Genomic DNA, 19559 nt, shown 5'->3' with positions numbered 1-19559 from the left:
GGAGGCAATGGGAAAGTGGGCAGGGGCTGTTCCTCTGCGGATTGTCTCCGTTTGGAAGCCCTGCCCTGATGGATGTTTTATCTCCATCTGTGAAATAATCGCTGCCAGTTACAAACAATAGCCTAGCCTTTAAAACCCAACCAGGTTCTATATTTGTCTGGCAAGTTCCAACACAGCCAGGCATCCTTGGAGAATAACACATGGCCATTGATCAGAGCTGGAAATTCCCTCCTGTGTGATGCCTCCCTGGGGATTAGGCTGATGCAAAGGGCCCCTTCACCCAGCAAGCCCCACTCAGGGAGTCCTCCCAGTGAAGGTCTGTGAGCCCCATGTTCCATCCTGAGGGCGTCAGAGTGAACTTTGCTGCCGGAAGGGAAGCAGAGAGATCGGAGGTGCTTATCCAGCTTTGGCTTAGTGCTGCTGATGCAGAGGTCCTGCTGCCCAGGGGCAGCTCTGGCAAAGCCCTGGCTGTTAAGGACATTGGGGTTATTGCTGTGCTGGAACACTGACCCAGGCCTTGTGGAGGCTCAGGTGTCTCCATCTCTAACTTCAATTCCATCTAAAAGGACTCCTAGAAAATTATTATCTGCCAGTTTTTAGCTCAGCTGCAAGCAGAAATCACTTAATGTGACCTTGGCTCACGGTTCCCATAATGACCATCTTTAATCAGCCTTGAGAGAAGCCCTGAGATGCCACAGGATGTAGCATGGAGTGATGCCACCCCCATTCCTCAACCTCCACACGATCTGATAAACCAGAAAATTCAAACCAGTGCCTCTGCCCTCACACCAAAACACTGCCATGGGTGAAGGCTGTCACCACCACGTCCCTCGCACTCTCTGGGTCCTGGTGCAGCCCCATGGTGTCACTCACCTGCAATGGGCGTGCCTGCAGTCATGGGCACGGCCATCAGCCCCATGAGGTACCCTATGGCCTGGGACGCCTGCATGGGCCCCACCAGCTCGAAGGCAATGGGGGCCATGATGGTGGTGAAGAAGCCATCACAGAGGCCAAGGAAGAGGCAGATGACAATGACGCCCTCGAAGCCTCGGCACTGGGGGATCATCATGCACAGGAGGCCCAACAGCATGAAGGACGCAACCTGGGGGAAGAGAAGTGGGCATGAGAGAGAGGATGGGCAGCAGGAAGGGTCATGGAGATGGCACTGAACAGGTCAATGTCACTGCTCCCTCCCCTGGGCCCAGCAACACCACCCAGCCGCTGCTCCTGTCTCAGAGAGGCCCTTAAGAATAACCTTTTAAGAAGGGTTAAGAAGGATTAACTGCTGGATTAGCTGCTAGATTTCAGCAGTTTGTTCTTCAAAAACCACAAGGAGGTTAAAGGGTGTCAGTAGTTTGGGAAGAGTGGCTACCATGGAGTTTGATTTCTGAACAGACACTGATCCCTGGGGTTAAGTGTGTAACTCCTCTTACACATTTCTGTAGTCAATTTTCTTCCCCCACAGCAGACAATGGTTGGTAAAGGCTTTGTAATTGACAGTTATTAAGCAGAGCATGGACACCAATGTAGAGATGCCATCCCTGCCTCACTGTGGTTAGCCAGCACCTCCATGGAGGGCTGGACACACCACACCTGTAGGTAAATCACACTGTACCTATAGGTAAATCACACTGTACCTGCAGGTAAATCACATTGTACCTGCAGGTAAATCACACTGTACATGCAGGTAAATCACACTGCATCTGCAGGTAAATCACACTGTACATGCAGGTAAATCACATCGTACCTGCAGGCAAATCACACTGTACCTGCAGGTAAATCTCACTGCACCTATAGGTAAATTACACCATACCTGTAGGTAAATCACACTGTACCTGCAGGTAAATCACATTGTACCTGCAGGCAAATCACACTGTACCTGCAGGTAAATCTCACTGCACCTATAGGTAAATTACATCATACCTGTAGGTAAATCACATTGTACCTGTAGGTAAATCACACTGTACCTGCAGGTAAATCACACCGTACATGCAGGTAAATCACCCTGTACCTGTAGGTAAATTACACCACATCTGCAGGTAAATCACACTGTACCTGCAAGTAAATCACACTGCACCTGCAGGTGAATCACATTGTACCTGTAGGTAAATCACACCATACCTGCAGGTAAATCACATTGTACCTGCAGGTAAATCACACCATACCTGCAGGTAAATTTTCTTCAGCCCAGGAATGCAGTCGCCAATGCGGCCCGAAACCAAGCGCCCCAGCCCCGACATGGCCCCGAGGCAAACCAGGAGGATCCAGTCCTTTTTGGTTTCCTGAAATCGTTTCTCCACATATTTGACCTAGGATGGAGGGGAGAACACAAGGACATGAAGTTGAAGTACATTGATCTCTCTCATTTCCCCAAATGAGTGGTATTTCCTGCAGAGAGCTCATGGATTTGGGGTGGTTGTGTGACCTTCATGTCCACACTGACCTGCACCGTCCACCCACCCCAAACCCACCAGGCCCTTCCTCTCCTGCTCCTATGCTGGTCCTCAGGAGTGCTGGGAAGTGACCCTGGCCTACCCTGGCACAGAGAGGGCACAAAAAACCATATCCATCACTCTTTCTGTTTACAGCATGTGCACCAGTTTGGCTTTGAAACTTTTGGTGCCTCTGCCCCTACTGCCCATCCCCACCTTCCCACCTCCTCCTCACTCTAGGGAACGGGACCTCCCTCCCCTTCCATCCCCAGCCAGGGCTCTCACCAGGTTCATGTAAGGTACGAGGTATCCCAGGACAGCAGTAGCGATCCCAAAGGCCCAAATCCTATAGGTCTTTCTCCGGAAAACCCTCAGGTTGAAATACTTGCGGGTCTGGGCCCAGCACTGCTGCCTCATGCTCCGGCTGCCCAGCTTGTCGTGCCCATCGTGCTGAGAGTCACAAGAAGGCGTCAGGATGGGCCGGTAGGTCATGGACAAGAAGATCTGGATGAGCATTAAGGCACTGAGTACTTGGAAAGTGTGCGCCAGCCCGATGGCACCCCCAACCATCTTGAGGAAGAAGGGGAGCGGCACGGAGATGAGGCAGCTGCCCCCGGCCACGATGCCGTTGGCCAGGCCCAGGCGGCGCTTGAAGTAGTGGCCGAGGATGACCAGCGAGGGCTGGAAGGCGAAGGAGCTGCCACAGCCAAAGAGGATCCCATATGTGAAATAACGGACCTCCAGGGACCTGGAAGAGCACACATGGGAGTGGAAGTGTGAGGCAGAGATGAGGGAGCCTCCTCCTCCTCCCCCACGGTGCTGCACAGGCCCGGGTGTCACACACCGCAGGTACTGCACAGACAGGCTGGCCTCAAGGAGCTTATCCCCCACCAAAACCAGGATAATCCTCGCCTAACAGCTGGCACATGAAATCTGCAGCAAAATGAAGTGGGGCTGGGAAGTGCTTTCTGCCACCAGGAGAAGGCAGCAGCCAACCTGGCCTCATTGGGAAGCCGACCTTACTTCAATGGTTATTCAATTACAGCAAACAAGATTTTCTAAGGTAGGGATGGTGGGATATTTTTAGCTAGGATTCCTTTTAATTTTTCCACTGAAAGGACTAACTGAAAACATTCTCCACCCAGTGTTTGGAAGCAGAAGGCACCAAACCTGCTGGTTATTAGGCACGCAGGAAGGAAATGTGGTGTTTCTGCCCAGGCTCCAGGCTGGTTAATTAAGTTCTTCTTCTTTAAGCTCCTCTGGGAGCTTTAATTAGACATTTAATAGATCTCATTTGTACCTTACATTGGTGGCTGCACTAAAGAGGGAGTGAAGTGGCTGCTCTACAGAGCAGATGGAGAGTGCTGAAAGCTCTTGGAAGGAGCTGCCTCCCAATTTCCAGCCCAATTTTCCCAACAGAGGCAGCTGACAAAGGAGCTTGGATTTAGGCAGTACAAACAACCTGTTGTGTTTCTCTCCAGATTAAGGAATTTTTTTCTTCATTCCCATGCAATCCATCCAGCTGCAAAGATCTGCCATGGGATATTGCCTGGGGGGAAAGTGTGTGGAAAGTGTGAGGAAAACCTTTGGGCAGCTCAGGGTGTTGTACAAGTAGGGTCTGTGCTCCAACCCTCGGAGCAAGACTGAGTGCTGCTCCCAAAGCAAGTGAGGAGACAGCAGCCCAGATCTCCCAGAGCAGCTGGGAGTTGGGAAAACCTTTACAAGCACATCATGCCTTCCATTACACGCTCACCCCTCCAGCCTGCCAAGCAGAAAGCAGAACACGGTTGCCGTGCCTGACGGCGCCGAGACAAATGACTGTCATGAAAGGCAATTTCCATCCTCTCCAGAGCAAAACCACATCAGAAGCCCCCTCTGTGGGAGCCAGGCAAGCAGCTGGGCCTGGTGGGCCGTGCCCGACCTCCCACGCACCAGCCCTGGCCTGGTCACGGCAGCGCTGGTGCCGCAGCTCAGCTGACGTGTCGGGGAAGTGGAGACAAATGCCACAGCTCCCATCTGCTCCCAGTGATGCTCAGACAGCCCTGCAAGAGCAGGGGCTCCTTTCAGCCATGCTCCTTGAAGAGCCAGGGCTTCCCAGCCTGCTTACTGGGAATCGGCCAGCAGCTGTCCTGTGGGAAGGGCGGCATCGTCCCCTCGGATTGTGAGGTTGACAATGGATAATTGTTTGTCCTGGGACAAGGAGGTCTCCCTCCATCAGCTTCCTTTTGCTTCCAGATCTCAGTGGGAACAGCCCTGGTCCATCCTTGCTAGCAGAAGTTGGGGGGATTCCTCTGTGCAGGAGTAACCAGGCAGAAATTGTGGAGGGGAAGGAGAAGCAGATGAAAAGGGACCCAACCCTCCCTACAGAACACTTGGTGCAGAGGAGGAGGGCTGGGAGGGCACTGGGGGCATGTGAAGACAGCCCAGCTGAGCTGGCCATCATCTCCCATTCCTCATGCTAAATCAACCCCCTTAAACTGGAGGGAAGCTAAAGCCTTAACTGGGATTTCTCTTTATTTGAGAGCACTCAACATTTCTGGTGGCTTGAGCTGGTTCTGAGTGCAGGAGACACCTCAGAGCAAGGCAGCAGAGAGGAAAAACCTCACATTGACCCCATCCAGCCTTCCCCAGAGCTTTACTTTTCGGCACATTTGGTTTCTTTAGTGGTTTCCTTACAAAATTCCCAATATTTTGAGACAAGAGGCACTGAGCCGGGTTCTGGGGTCTTGCCACAGAGTCTTGGTGGCTCAGGGTGTTTTTGGAGCAGCTCAGTGCTGTGCTGGGGACTGCTGCTCCTCCATTTGTACAAAATACACCCATTTTAGAGAAACTAGGAGATAATGGGGGGGGTTGAGCTTTGATCCAGCTCTGCCTGAGCCCACCAAAGCCTGGCTGTGTCCCTCTGCACCAGTGCTTGTATCACAGGGGAATGATCTCCAGCTGTGGTGGAGTGACTTGGCAGCAGGGACCAAAAAAAAGCTTCTCCATTGTTCAGGGAGAGCTGGAGCCACAAGCCCTGAGTTTCAGGAGCAGCCTTCACCACCCGGGTGGAGCGGTGCCAAATCCCACAGGCTCCCTGCTCTGCCCCGGCCCCGCGCTCCGCTCTGCCCTCGCTGCTCCCCTCGCTCTGCTCCAGCTGCAAAGGGGCTCCTTTCTCCCTTAAAGGCAGCCAGAGGAATGTGCTCCAAGAGTGAGAGGCAGGAAATGGGGATTTCAGTCCTGGAGCTCTCCTGGAAAAGATTTTCCTCTCTGCCTGTACTGTTTGATTTTAGGTTTTTAGGTTTTTTTTGAAGCCCAACACAACAAGCCCCTGGCAGTGGTGTGGTCCCACGAGCCTTTCTTCTTTGCACAAACATTTTACAATAGAGTCCAAACATTTTACAAAAAAGTCCAAGCTTTGCTGAATGGAAGGAAAGCAGGACTGCATGGGAAGCTCCTGTGATCTGCATGCCAGGGCACAGCTTCCCCCAGGACCCATGGCACCTTTTGCCATCATCTCTGGAATCACAAAGGGTGGCACTGAGGAGGAAGCTGCAGACGCCGCTGTCCAAGATGGTTTTAGAAACCCAAAAATCCCATCTGCAACTGGCCATAGTCCTGGGGGGTTTACCTGGGGATCAGAACTGATCCCCACTCCTGGCATGATGGGGGGATCCCACAGATGAGGACTTGGGGATCCAGGGAAACAGGGCTGGGATGAGCACAAGGGTCTCACTGAGCAGGAGGAGCACAGCATGGGCAAGTAGCCCTCTGGAAAACTGGTGTGTATTTGCTTTAAAAACCCTCTCCTTGAAGCATTTTAATTAAAACAATATTGATTTTAACTGAAATCCAACCCAAAGCAATGTTTTTATTCAGAAAAAGTGGGGCAAATGCTGCTTTGGAGGTGTCTCCATGGAGCCTCTGAGACTGTGTTTACTAAGTGTCACATAAATTACCCCAGAGGTGACCTCTTTTTGCTCCCACAACGATGCCAACCCCCATTTCTGGGCTGGAAAGACACACAGGGTACACCTGCCATTGGCCAGTGCCTGCCAGCAGAAATTCATGGCTTGGGATCAGGCATGGAAAACAAGGAGCAGCAGTGCCCTGCGCTGCCACAGGCACACGAGCCAGGCAGGAACACCACAAACTGCTCCAAACCCTGTCTGCCTTCCCCTCCCTGTCTGCCCTGCACAGAAACTCCCTCTTAGGCATAATCCACCAAATATTATTTTAAGCATTAATTTACTTTCAGCACCAAATGTGAAAATGGTTGCAAAGGTTGAACGGTTTTCTCTGTGAGTGCCTCTCTGGAGCTGCCCATAGAGGCACACCAACCTCTGCTGCTGTTTTAAAGATCAAATGAGGGACCTGAGTGCTGAAATCCCAGAAAATACAGTCCCTTGCTTGGGTAAAATTTATTCTGTTTTTACCTAAGGACACAAGGTTCAGTTTGGAGGGGAACAGGCATGGGCTGTAGGGATATCAGGATATCTCTGATGCGGATGGGCCCCACCTGCTTTGCTCCCAGAGGCAGCAGCAATGTGTTGGCAGGGGGATTGCAGGGGACAGGGAGGAAGAGGAGCTCTCCAAGGAGCTGGGTGTGCCCCCCACAGCCTTACTTGGTGAAGGAGCTGGAGAGGAGCCCGATGAAGGCGATGGTGGCGCCCATGGCCGCCGTGGTCCTGCAGCCGATGCGGTCGGTGAAGATGCTGACGATGGGAGAGCAGAAAAAAATCATCCCCATGGCCAGGGAGCCGACCCATGCTGGGGAGAGAGAGGAGAAAGGTGATGGTCAGGGTGGGACACCCAACAGGGGCAGGGGGAATCAACCAGGGACCAAGCACAGCTTGGTGTCTTGGCAGCCCCATCACACAGTTAATTAGTGCTGTTACTCATAAATGACACAGAGACCTGGTGGCACCTGGATGGGGCACGATGATGGAGTATGGACAGGTTTTCCTTGCATTCCTCTCTGCTGGGTTACTGTGTCCCAAGGAAGGCACCAAGTTTCAATGCTTTTTCCAAACCACCTTGGCTGCACATGGGAAGATGCCCCACTGACAACGCTTCCATCAGGAATTTCCACAGCCAAAAGCCCCCTGAGCTCCTCCAAGCCCTTTGCTCCCCAGCTTTGGCTGGGGAGATGTTCCTGCCCTGAGCTAGAGCCCTGCATTGCCAGGAGCACACCACCCACCCCTCCCTCACTCCCCAGAGTCAGCACCCCTCACCTTCCCCTCTCCCCATGATCAGCGAAGATTCCTCATTGCAGCTGAGCTAATGGAAACACATGTTTATCCCAGGTTAAATTCCACCCCTGACCTTGCCAGGCAATGCCCAAGTGGGACCATCATGCCCTGTCTCCTTCCAGCCCACTCTGGAGAAAACCAATGTCTGTCTGTTTTTTTTTTTTTCCCAGAAATGTTAATTATTCACAGATTTATTTCTTTGTTTCAGCCCATCACAGAATTGTTAAGGTTAGAAAAGCCTTTTAAGATCCTCAAGTCCAACCATTCCCCCAGCACTGCCAAGCCCAGTACTAACCCATGTTCCCAAGTGCCACATCCCCATGGTTTTTAATTCCCTCAGGGACAATGATTCCATCACTGCCCTGAGCAGCCTGTGCCAGTGCTTGACCAGCCATTTAGTGAAGAAATTTTTCCTAATATCAAACCTTAACCTCTCCTGGCACAACTTGAGGGCACTTCCTCTAGTCTACCGTCTTCTCCCTGCCCTCCACCTTCTCCTTTTTATGGTCTATGTGACTATTTTGGGGAGGAAATGCAAGATTTCAAGAAAAGCAATGTGGTAAGGAAAAGAATTTCAGTTCTAACAGCTTTGAGGAGAAGGAAGAGGTCCCCAGGGGGGTGTGTGGGGCAGAGCAGGATGGACAGAGGGACAAGGGGCTCCCAACCCTACCTGGCACCAGAGTGGGGGGACCTCCTGGAGCATCTCCAAGCTCCAGGTGCTGGCTCTGGTTTGCCAAGAGCAGTCCCAGGACATGTGGTCCTTTTACCTTTTTTTATCCCTTTTTTAGGTTTGTGTTGGGCTTTTTTTTGCACCCAAGCCAAGGGCTCTGCAAACCTTTTCATCACATCCCTGCATAAAAACACTCTCATGATCCTTCCAGAGCCGTGAGATCTTCAAAAAATAGCCAGGTCCCTATTAAAAGCAAATCCCAGCTATAGAACAGCCTCTCCAACCTCTGCCTTTCACAAAAGGACCACACAAAGAAGCCCTCCCCAGGCTGGGAAGAGCTGACCCTTCCAAATTAATTATAAGTTCACAAGTACCCAATTTACTTCAAAATCTTCCTTAATAAATGCAGAGTGGAGCAATAAAATGAAAAGCAAAGGCTGAGCAGGAGCCTCGTGGGGCTGGCTGAGCTCTCATCTCAACTGCGGGCAAAAAGAAGGGAGAGGGGAAGGGAGAGGACCCCCCTGTGCAGCTGATTTTCTTGGTTACAAACACAAGGCACAGTGTAACCAAAGTCCCTCTAATAGGATTAGGTGGCACCGGTCCAAAGAGCCGTCCAAAGCAGCTCCGAGAGGGGGTGAGGGGTGGGAGCCACGCCAGGATGGGAAAGGCTCGTTAAATTGGATAATATACTTCCAGAAATGTTCCTTCTACTCCAGCCAAGGCAGTAAAACGTTAGATGGCCCCGTCATGTTTGAAGTTTGTTATTTTTGGAAATTACTTTAAGAAACGCGGAAATAAAAGCATAAAGCGGAGTATTAAATTTAAAGGGCCAGATTCGGATCTTAATAACCCGGGGATTTACATGCAAATAGGCAGGATCAATCTCTGGCCCCAAAAATGCACACTCACCTGCAGAGATCAAAGCAAACCCAGGGCAGGAGGCTCAGCAAACGGGTGCTTAAAAAGCTCCTCCAGCTCTGGGTTTGTAAAAATGAGATATCTCTCAATTAAAATTGGTAAACACACACAAAAAAAAAAAAAAAAAAAAAAAAAAAAAAGAAAGAAAAAAAAAAGAGTCCCGTGGCAAATTGCTCTACCTTAGAGAAAGGGCTTACCACAAGCAATGAATAAAAATAGGCTTGGGGAAGAACATCCAGTTAAAATTAGTAAGAACAATAGCCTCACTTCCAGAGCGGGGTTTTGTCTTCCCAGCGCTTCCCAGCGAAGCCCCGGGAAGCCGGGAGGGCTGGGCCGGCTCCAGCGCTGGGAGGAAACCTCGGCAAAACCCGGGGGCAGCACAAAACCGCCTCGGTGCCGGCTCCCATCCCGCCAGGATTCACACCAAAACAGAGCGGGGGCACAATGAAAAATTTTTGGACAATGAAAACTTTGCAGTACATTAACCTTCCTAGAAGAGAGATAGAGATGAAATGGAGGAGGAAATGGGCAAGTGTGATGAAAGTTCGTGCAAGTGAAAGATGTCGGAAGGGTGGAGAAGAATCTTAAGTGGGAAGAGATGATGGAGGGCCCTTAGCTGGACTTTCCTTGTATAGCCATGGACAGAACCATGTTTCCTGTGGCACAGACACTGCATCCAGGGGCAGGCAATGGCTCAGAGCCAAGAGGGTTTAATGTTGAGATCCCTTGGCCCCAGGGGGTGAAATTTGGGGACACAGGTGTCCCGAAGGTGAGACTGTGCTCTTTTTGGAACGGGACAAAGCATCCTTAAGGAAAACCCTAGAAGCAGCTCTGGTCCATGTGCAGTGGTGAGAGCACTGGACATGGAAGGAAAAGGTCACGATGGCAGATGTTCTCCAGGCGGTGCCACGAGTGACATGAAAACACACGAGGTTTTGATGGCATTTCCTGGGGAAGCCTATGGCACAAGAAGGACTTCTCTCCTCTTGATGAACTGAGAATTGATTATCTAAAAGGTGGTGATGGACCACCCTTTCAGACCACCTAAAACAGATTTCTCCCTGTTTTATCCCCAGTGATCCCCTTTCACCTGGGCTGGGGCAAAGATGGAGGGAGGTGATGGCAGAAAAGCACAGATTGGGAAAGAAATGGAGCTCAGGTGAAGCCCAGCCCCAAACACACCCCTTTGGGCACAGTCCTTGGATCAGCTCCAGGGAAAGAAGGGTTTATTTTGGGCAGTCTGTGGTGTTGAAGTTTCTCCTGGCCTTTGCTGGATGTGAAGGGCAGAGGCAGCCGTTCCTCCAATGGAAACAGGCAGGGCTCAGCACCTTCCCTCCCACAGCTTCTCCAATGCTGCAGAAGTTACCTCTTGGTATAAAGCCACAGTGGAAAAAAGGGGGGGAATTTCTGCTCCTGATTTCCAGAAGGTTTGCATGGGGTGGTTAATTCCCAGCCTGGCCACACCTCCCACCCTCTGTGGCTGATAAGCTGGGCGAGATATGGAAACACACAGACAAGCCCCCACATGAGGCACAGAGGCTTATCAAGCACATCCTAAAAGAAGCTATGGAGAGAATCCAGCTGAGGATGGGGCTGGAAGGAGCTCAGGAGCTGCCAGAACTTTGACAGGGATCGGGTTAAGACTTGATTGTGTTTTAGGGTGCTGTGAGTCCAACCAGCCCCAGCTGAAGGGGCTGGGTTTGGAGCTGGGTGCCATGGGGGAATCTGGCTGGTGACAGGGGTGTCCCGACAGAAACAACTTGACAGGTGACATGCAAGAGATGTCCCCGCAGAAACACAAAATGCTTCAGAAACCATATTTCCAGATTTAAACAAAAACAACTGAAAAGACATGAAAACACTCTGCTTTTGGTGAGGGGAAATGCACATGACTTCTGATTTGGGGGTTGCTGATATGAGAGGTGACTCGAGGCGTGTTGTCCCACCCTGACAGCCACCTCTCTGCTGACCCTGTTTGGCACTGAGAGTTACATCAAACCCAGACCTGCCCATCCCACCCTGCTCCCACCAAAGTCCCTCCTGAAGGGATGGAAGGAGCTGAGGAGCCAGGATCCTCCCAGGGCACACACCCTGCTCCAGGGGCTGGGGCACAGCACCAGCCCAGCCCAAGCCACCTACAGAGCTGGTGGAACCTTCCTGGTGGTCCTAGGGGTGCTCTGGGTTAGGGGGAGAGCTCAGTGTGGGACTGGTGCTGCTTTGCTGGAGCAGAGTTGTTGACCAAGGAGAACATTCCACCAGCAGCTCTCCCACATAGGAGAAAGCTCCAGCTAAAGCTCTACAGATTCTTCCTTCCCACCTTGACATAATAAAGGCAGCCAAGCTGGTGGTCCATGGCTGATCCAAAGCCATGTGGCCTTCCACATGGACAGGGAATGCAGTGGTTGAATTTCTGCAAGAGGAACAGTGATTCAATGGTCTAAGAGATCACAGAATCATAAAATCAGAGGGGTTGGGGTTGGAAGGGACCTTAAAGATCATCGAGTTCTACCCCCTGCCATGGGTAGAAGGACACCTTCCACTATCCCAGGGTGCTCCAAGTCCCATCTAAGCTGGCCTTGGACACTTCCAGCTGTTGCAATAGCATGGCCAGGATGATCCATCCCTCCCAACACCACCCACCCTGGCTTCAGGAAAGAGGGAAAAGTGGTGAGGTGACCCATTTGCCCACCAACCCATTTGCCAACCATCCCAAGAGCACCAAGCTGTGCCCATACTGCAGGAGGGACCAGGAATGCTTTGGTCACCTTCGCCTCCTCCTACCAGGGGGTGACAAAGCTCCTGGGACCCTGAGGCAGAGGAGGGGTTGGGGGGCTCAGGTCCCCCTGCAGTGGGGCTGGTGATGCTGAGGTGTCCCTGAGGGCTGTCAGCACCATGTCTGTGTGTTCATGACCCCCAGGGTCAGTCCAGCTGGTCCCACTTGGATACCAGACCAACTTTCATTCCAGCAGGACCATCTGACAGGATGACAAACTTCCCCCGTTGCTGACGTTTTCCTGAGCAGAAAAAGATTTCTGAGAGCAGAGCAAGGTAGGAGCAGGAAGGTGAGAAAGGAAGAAAATCTCACCACTCTGAGATGCAGATCCAAACCCCGCTGGTATTTAGCTTATTGTTTCCAAAAAAAATCATTAAAAAATCAGACCACGGCACTTGAAGCCAAACCTATTTGTTCCTTTAAAAGCAAACCTCCAGGGAGAGGGGAGGAAGGGACGTCGCTCTCAGCTGTGCTTCCCCGCTGACCCACATAGCCGGGCTGGAGGGATCAAGGGCCAGGAGGTGAGCTCAGATCCGCCACTGGAGGAAGTGTCTTCCCTCGCTTCCCGCGGCTTCTCCCGCTCGCGCCGCGCAGCTGGGACAGGGCCCGGGGACAAGATGCACACAGGGTCACCTTCCCCAGGCACCTGGCCTTTCTCAGGGGAGAGATGAGGCAGCCAAAGGTAATTCACCTCCTGCACCTCTCCTACAAGAGATAAATCACTTTTTGACTCGTTGCAGGCTGCTGTGACAAACCTCGTCGCGCATCTTCACAGCCCTGCCCAGCCCTACCTGGCTCGACTTTGGGAGCCCAGGCAACCTGCTGGCCCTTCCAGGCATGGGCTGTGAGGGAGCAGGAGGCTGTGCCCCCCTCAGCAGGGCTCCCACGGCACATCTGGAGTGAAAACCAAGCAGCTGTTTCATCTCGTGCCCTTGGAGAGCCATTTGCATCATTCCCTTGTGTCTCAAAGTGAAGCCTGAACCGCTCCCAGAGGCTCAGCCCCATGTGCTCAGCACCCCCCGTGGGCTGAGCCAGTCCCAGGGATGAATGGTCAAGGCTTAAATAAAGGCAGATGCAGAAATCAGAGCTGAGGAAGCCACCACAATGCATGGTAGGGTGGGAAACTGAGCTGGAGAGCAGCAAAACAGAGCTGAGGAGTTTGAAACCGAAGCTGGGAAACCTCAAGCTGGGGAACACCAAATTGAAGCTGAGGAGCAGAAACTGAACCTGGAGAGCACCAAACTGAAGTTGAGGAGCACCAAAATGGCCCAGAATGAAGTTGTGGAGCCCCAAACTGAAGATGAGGAACCCCAAACCAAACAAAACCTGAGGAGCACCAAACTCAGCCTGGAGACCACCAAATTGAGATCCACAAACCAAAGTTGTGAAGCCCCAAACCAAAGCTGGAGAACATCAAACTGAACCTGGGGAGCACCAAACTGAGACTGAGGAGCAGAAAACTGAATGTGAGGAGCACCAAACCAACACCAGGACACACCAAAGTGATGCTGAGCAGCCTCAAAATGATGCTGAGAAGCACCAAACCAAAACTGTGGAGTCCCAAACTGAGGACCCTCCAAAATGATGCTGAAGAACCTCAAACCAAGTCTGGGGAACACCAAACTGAAGATGAGGAACCCCAAACCAAAGCTGGAGAATCCCAAACAAAACCTGAGGAACACCAAATTAACTTGGAGACCACCAAATTGAGATCCACAAACCAAAGTTGTGAAGCCCCAAACCAAAGCTGGAGAGCATCAAACTGAACCTGGAGAGTACCAAACTGAGATTGAGGAGCAGCAACCTGAAGGTGAGGAGCACCAAACCAACACCAGGACACACCAAAGTGATGCTGAGGAGCCTCAAAACGATGCTGAGAAGTCCCAAACCAAAGCTGGGGAGCAGCAAACCAATTCTGAGAAGCACCAAACCAAAGCTGTGGAGGCCCAAACTGAGGAGCCCCAAACCTCAGAACCCCAAACTGATGCTGAAGAGCCCCAAACCAAGGCTGAGGAGCACCAAACTGAAGCCAGACTTCTCTGGATGGGAGCTGGTGGTGGCAGGGCATTGTGGTGGCAGCCACTGTGCATCATGTGCAGCTCAAAGCCAGCTAAACTCATTAATTGTATAGCAAGCCCTGCTTGGTACCATACCCTAAAGCTTCAGAACAAAGTCCTCCTTTATCAGGTTTGGCTGACTTCTCTCCCCCAACCCCCCTCTTTTGAAAACAATTCCACAACAGCCTGAAAATTGGAATAAATGGAATTATTCAGAGGAATTATTCAAGGCCCAGGTCTGGCTAAAGACCCTTTCAGTGCCCTGTTCATGGTGGTGTTAGGAGAGGGTAAGGAAATATGTGAATGTTGTAGAAGTGGAAGCTCCTGTCATTGTGCCATGATCCCATGGCCATGGATAAGGCAACAGCTTCCCAGAGATCAGACCCAGTTAGTGCCAATCCAGTCTTTGCCACAGGGGAGTTTTAAAACACCAGTTTTTATGTGGTCCAGGAGCACAGAGCACTGGGGCAGAGCAGGCTGGGAATGTACTTTGCTTTACAAACCCCACCACAGCTCTCCTGGTTGTGTCTCTCTGCCTCCCCTCTCCCTCAAGGACGCAGGGGACTTTTAAGAGACGATGTCCAGGACACCTCCTGTAACCACTAAGTGACAGATCTCAGCTTATGTGAGAGAAAAGTCCCAAAATGAGCTGCCCTGTGGCCACACTAAATAGAGATGGAGACAAATCTGTGGTTTCACTTGGCAAGCAGCAGGCACGGAGTGTTTGCCTCAGGTTCCTGCACTCAACATCCCAGAGAAACTCAGTCCCAGCCACATTTTGCATCCGTTTCATTCCAAACCCATAAAACTCGGCCCTGGCTAGAGCAAAATGGTGTTAGAGCTGGTTTCTGGGCTGCATCACATCCTCCCCATCCACAGCCTCAGCCTCGGAGGCTCCAGAGCTGGTCCAGAAATGCGAATCCTTGTGAAATCCATCCAAAAGCAACAAGGCAGCATGTGCTCTGCAGCTGAAACCCACCATGTGCCCAGGCGGGAGTTTTCTTCCCAGCACTCCACTCCACAGGCCAGGAAGGTTTTTCTTCTCTGCGTCGCCTCTGGCTTGCAATTTTTGAGGGATGATTCACCTACCACACACTGAAGTTACCCAACAAACAGGAGCTGCAGCTCCTCAACGTGGGCCACGTCCCATCCAGACGTCTTTCCATGACCTACACACCCAAGGAGGCCGAGGATCTTGTTACTCCAAGATCTCCTGGTGTTTGTGACTCCAAGGGATGTTGGGCTGGACCCTGTTTGTCCATGTCCCATCTCCCTGTGTGAGAGCCCAGGGCTGTCCTGGCATCCAGCTGCTGCTGGGCAGAACCAGTGCCCTCCCTCGGCTCCTGCCCAAATGAACTGGCAGAGGATCTTTAGCACTGGGGGGGAAAAAACAAATCCTGGTGATGAGCATCTCCCCCCTTGACTGCGCTGTCACACGGCCCGCCAGCCCCGGCTCCGTTTTCATCAAGCAATTTTATGAAGAACAGAAAAGTTCCATTTTAATTGGTGAAAATTCCCTCCTCCCACCCGCGGAGCACCAATCTGTAATTAGCCTTTCATGTAAAACGATGTTTATTCCTGACGGAGTTTGTCTTGGCACAAACACGCCCTCTGAAATGTGCACACATTTGAAGACTCAAACCCTGCATTTAATTCTCTATCTGCTTGTTAATGCTCATTGTTCCCAAGCCCCTTTTCAAAACACACCCACGGGGAGAAGAAAGTATTTTTTATGTATATACATAAAAACCTCCTTCCAGCATCAGGACACCAGCGGCGAGCACGGCACCGGCCCAGGGTCCGGCTGCCCCCGATCCCGGCGCCCTCCCAAACACACAATGCCAAGACCAGAATTCCTGATTTTATCCACCTTTCCCTTTCTTCAACACAAGTTTTTCTCTTCAGTTATGATGCCCTTTAATGTTCCCCCTGCAGTACAACTGAGCCCTGAAGTGGGAGGGTGGGAAAAGCATCGTGGAGAGCCCATCAAAAGCACCCAGATCTGTTTTGGAGAACCTGCCCTCACCAGTGGAAGCCAGAACCCAATCTCATGATTCCTGGTTCAATATGGAGTGATTTGGGAGTTACACTCTCCCAAATCTCCTCACACAGCAGCCCCCAGGACCTCCCAGCTGGAGCTGGGTGACCAAAGCAGATCAGATCCATCCCCTCTGTCCAGCTCTGGATGCAGATGGCAGTGAGAGCCCAACAGAGGATCCTGAGTGGCTGTCACTGCCTGCTCCATGTTCTGCCATTTCCAACAGGGCAATAAACACAATATCCACCTTATCAAATGAAAGGGACAGCAAAGGCTTGGGATCAGGGACAGAGACAATATCAGGGTTGGCATTAGGGTTTGGGTTGGGGTCTGGATAAGGTTTAGGGTCTGGATCAGGGTTAGAGTTTAGTTTAGTGTCAAGGGACATTGCTTTCCCCAGCCTGAGGCATCCTGGTGGGTTGGGGTTTCCTCCAGGCCCCTCACCCTGAGTTTTTGGGGAAAGAGTTCCCACTGCTGAAGCCAGGCAGGTTCCCAGGTGATGGCAATGATTAACTCTGGTGGGACACTGTGGGTCAGCTCTGGCCCCAGACAGTGGCTGCTGCACGTCCAAAGCTCTCTCTTTTCTCTTTGGAAAAGCCATGACCTGGCCAAACTTCACTGGGCTTTGACTATGATTAACCTCCTGCAGTCAGCAGTGCAAGGTCACAAAGCCTGGGAACAGCTCAGCATTCACACCCCACCACTGCCATCCCTGTCTCCAGCAGTGAGGTGTGACCCCTTCTGCTTCTCCAGCCCCAAAATGTGTCATCTCCTCTGAGCTCCCCTGTGACCACCTTATGTTACTGGCAGGTTTGTACTGGTAACCAGCTCCTGTAGCCACAGAGAACTGGGAGGGCTGTGCAGCTGAGGGACCGGGGTGGTGGAGCCTCAGGAATTCACCCCAGTGCTTCATCTGCTCTTCATCTGGGTGGGCAGGAGAGATGGAAGAGAGGGAGGAAAGCTGCCCTTTTTAGGGGCACACCTGAAAGTCCTGCCGGGCTGGAGTGTGACTCTGGGAGCAGTCCCTGCCCTGCCAGCTGCCCCATGTGAGTGGCTGCCATGGCTTTTCCCAGCTGGAGCATCTCAGCCAACCTTGTGATCCACCAGGACAAGGAGCCATGGCTCTCACTGGAGCAGCCCGGCCAGCCCTGTGATCCCCTGGGATGTGGAGCTGTGGCTCTCACTGGAGCAGCCTGTGATCCACCAGGATATGGAGCCATGGCTCTCACTGGAGCAGCCCAGCCAGCCCTGTGATCCCCTGGGATGTGGAGCTGTGGCTCCCAGCCAGCCCAGCTCCCAGCAGATGGTGAAGCAGTGCTGGCTCACAATCCAGGATGAGGGGCAAAGCCAGCAGAGCTCTTCACACCAAGGTCAGGGGTTCATGTCCCAGCCAGGCACAGAATCCATGTACTGATCCACCACTGCATCTCCATCTATGTGACATCACACCTGACAGACAGGATCCCCAAAATCCCCAGTGTTGCTTCACCTGGGGCATCCCAAGCCCTTGATGCCTTGGGGAGAAGATGGGATGGATCCTGGCCACCAGTAGGAGGCAGGTTGGGCTCCACTCCCAAACAAACCTGGTGGCCCAAGGCTGCTCCATCCTTGTGAAATCACTGGGCACTTTCTGCCTCCCCTGCCCCGCTCCCATCAACCCCTCCTGGGCTGTGTTTGGGAACCTACCTCCTCCCTCTGCGGTGAGACAGGGGTGAGAAAGGAAACTTTTTTCCAAGCTGGAAGAGACAGAAAAGTTTCCCTCTTTGCCAAATTTCTCCCCAGCCATCTTCTGTTTCCCATTAACAGTGAGGAGAAGAAGAAGAAGAAACCCTGCGGCCCAGCTCCATGCTCCTCCCACCACAACTCCCATGGGCACTTGTCAACATCCCAGTGACAAAAGGAGAATTAAAGCCATGAAACCTGGCTGGCTGTGCCCCAGGGACGGCTGCAAAACAACCCCCCTGCTCTGCTCTTACATCTCCCCCATGGAAACTTTTCAACTCCAGGCCCTGGCAGGAGCCAGGCTGATCCCAGCTGAATTCCTTCCACTTACCAGCAAATAAATAGCAGTTAAATGAAAGGAAAGAGAAAAACACCCTTTTTTTTCAAAGGGGAAAACAAAGAAGTCAGGGAAAATAAATGGAGGCGAAATGTTGTGCTGGTCACAGGCTCACGAAGATCTTTTTCCTTCCCAGCTGGGTACTTGACAGCCTTCCCTTTCAGCTAATTAAGGGATACTCAGAAAGAAAAATACTTCCAGCCCTTTGCCAGCCCTGAGCATTAAGGGCAGAGTCCCAGCAGGCTGGACACCAAACCCAGGAGAGCTGGCCACAGCTCCTCACCCGCCCAGGCACTGGTTTTAGACAAATAATTGCCACTGCAGGACATCTGTGGCCTTCTCCCAGTCCTGGCAGATTTCTGCACAGCCTTTCCTCCAATCCTTCTGGTGGTAGACATGTCCAGTCTTGGAATCATAGAATTACGGAGTTGTTTAGGTTGGAAAAGCCCTCTGAAACCATTGAGTCCAACTGCTAACCCAGCACTCAACCATGTCCCCAAGTGCCTCATCAACAGGTCTTTTCTCACTTTACACAGAGTTTAATATACATATATAAATATATAAATATATATATATAGCTGTACCTTCCCCTAGACAAGGCTTTGCTTGAACTCCAAGTATTTCTCCTACCTAACACCTTCCCTGCTGCAAAACTTCCAAGGATCCCTTTGCACCCTGCCCCTCACTGGACAGAGAACAGGGTTAATTACCACGTTAATTACCATGGTTAATTACCTTGGGTTTGCAACTTTTGAGGGAGCTGAAGGCAGTGATGCACCTTCTGTGCCCTCTCAGGAACAGCCCCAGCCCAGTTTCAGCACATCATGTTCTCCCTCCTCTCCTCCACGTCTCCCAGCCAGCCCAGTCCTTTCCCATTGGGTGGGGATGGGGATGGAGATGACATGAAATTGTGTCAGGGCAAGTTTAGGTTGGACATCAGGAAAGGTTCTTCCCTCAGTGGGTGCTGGCACTGCCCAAGGAATGGAATGCTCAAGGCTGCCAGAGCTCCAGGAGTTTGGACACCATTCCAGGGCACCAGGGATGCCCAGGGTGGGATTGTTGGGGTGTCTGTGCAGGACCAAGAGTGGGACTGGATGATCCTTGAGGGCCCCTTCTAGCTTGGGATATTCCATGATTCCATTGCCTATGAGGTGGATATGGGCATGAGGATGGTGTGGGAAGAGCCAAACCTCCCAAACACCATCAGCCAAGGCTGGGGCGTCCCCAGGATGAGCAAGGCTGGAAGCAATCACCCCTGTGTTTTTCCCTGCTGGCTCTGCCCTGCAGCACCATCTCCACAGCCACCTCCCAGAGCCCTCCAAGCTCCAGAGCAAAATAATTCTGTGGCAACCTCAGCCTCAGCCCCATTGGAGCAAAAACC

General features: G+C 52.0%; 1 protein-coding gene across 1 annotated transcript in view; it reads right to left on the bottom strand.

The window, feature by feature from the left end:
* SLC16A2 (solute carrier family 16 member 2) overlaps positions 1 to 19559 on the bottom strand; it is a 44586-nt gene that overhangs the window by 6916 nt on the left and 18111 nt on the right. Inside the window, exons 2-5 of the mRNA XM_074551524.1 lie at positions 7037 to 7181; positions 2718 to 3180; positions 2166 to 2309; positions 874 to 1102 (exon numbers count right to left, since the gene is read on the bottom strand). Of these exons, the coding sequence (XP_074407625.1) occupies positions 874 to 1102; positions 2166 to 2309; positions 2718 to 3180; positions 7037 to 7181 (981 nt within the window). The remainder of the gene's footprint in view (positions 1 to 873; positions 1103 to 2165; positions 2310 to 2717; positions 3181 to 7036; positions 7182 to 19559) is intronic.

Source organism: Zonotrichia albicollis, chromosome 14 (assembly GCF_047830755.1).
Source record: "Zonotrichia albicollis isolate bZonAlb1 chromosome 14, bZonAlb1.hap1, whole genome shotgun sequence".
Taxonomy (NCBI): Eukaryota; Metazoa; Chordata; class Aves; order Passeriformes; family Passerellidae; genus Zonotrichia; species Zonotrichia albicollis.
Note: the sequence above shows the minus strand (reverse complement) of the source record. Positions and strands in the feature narration are given on the sequence as shown.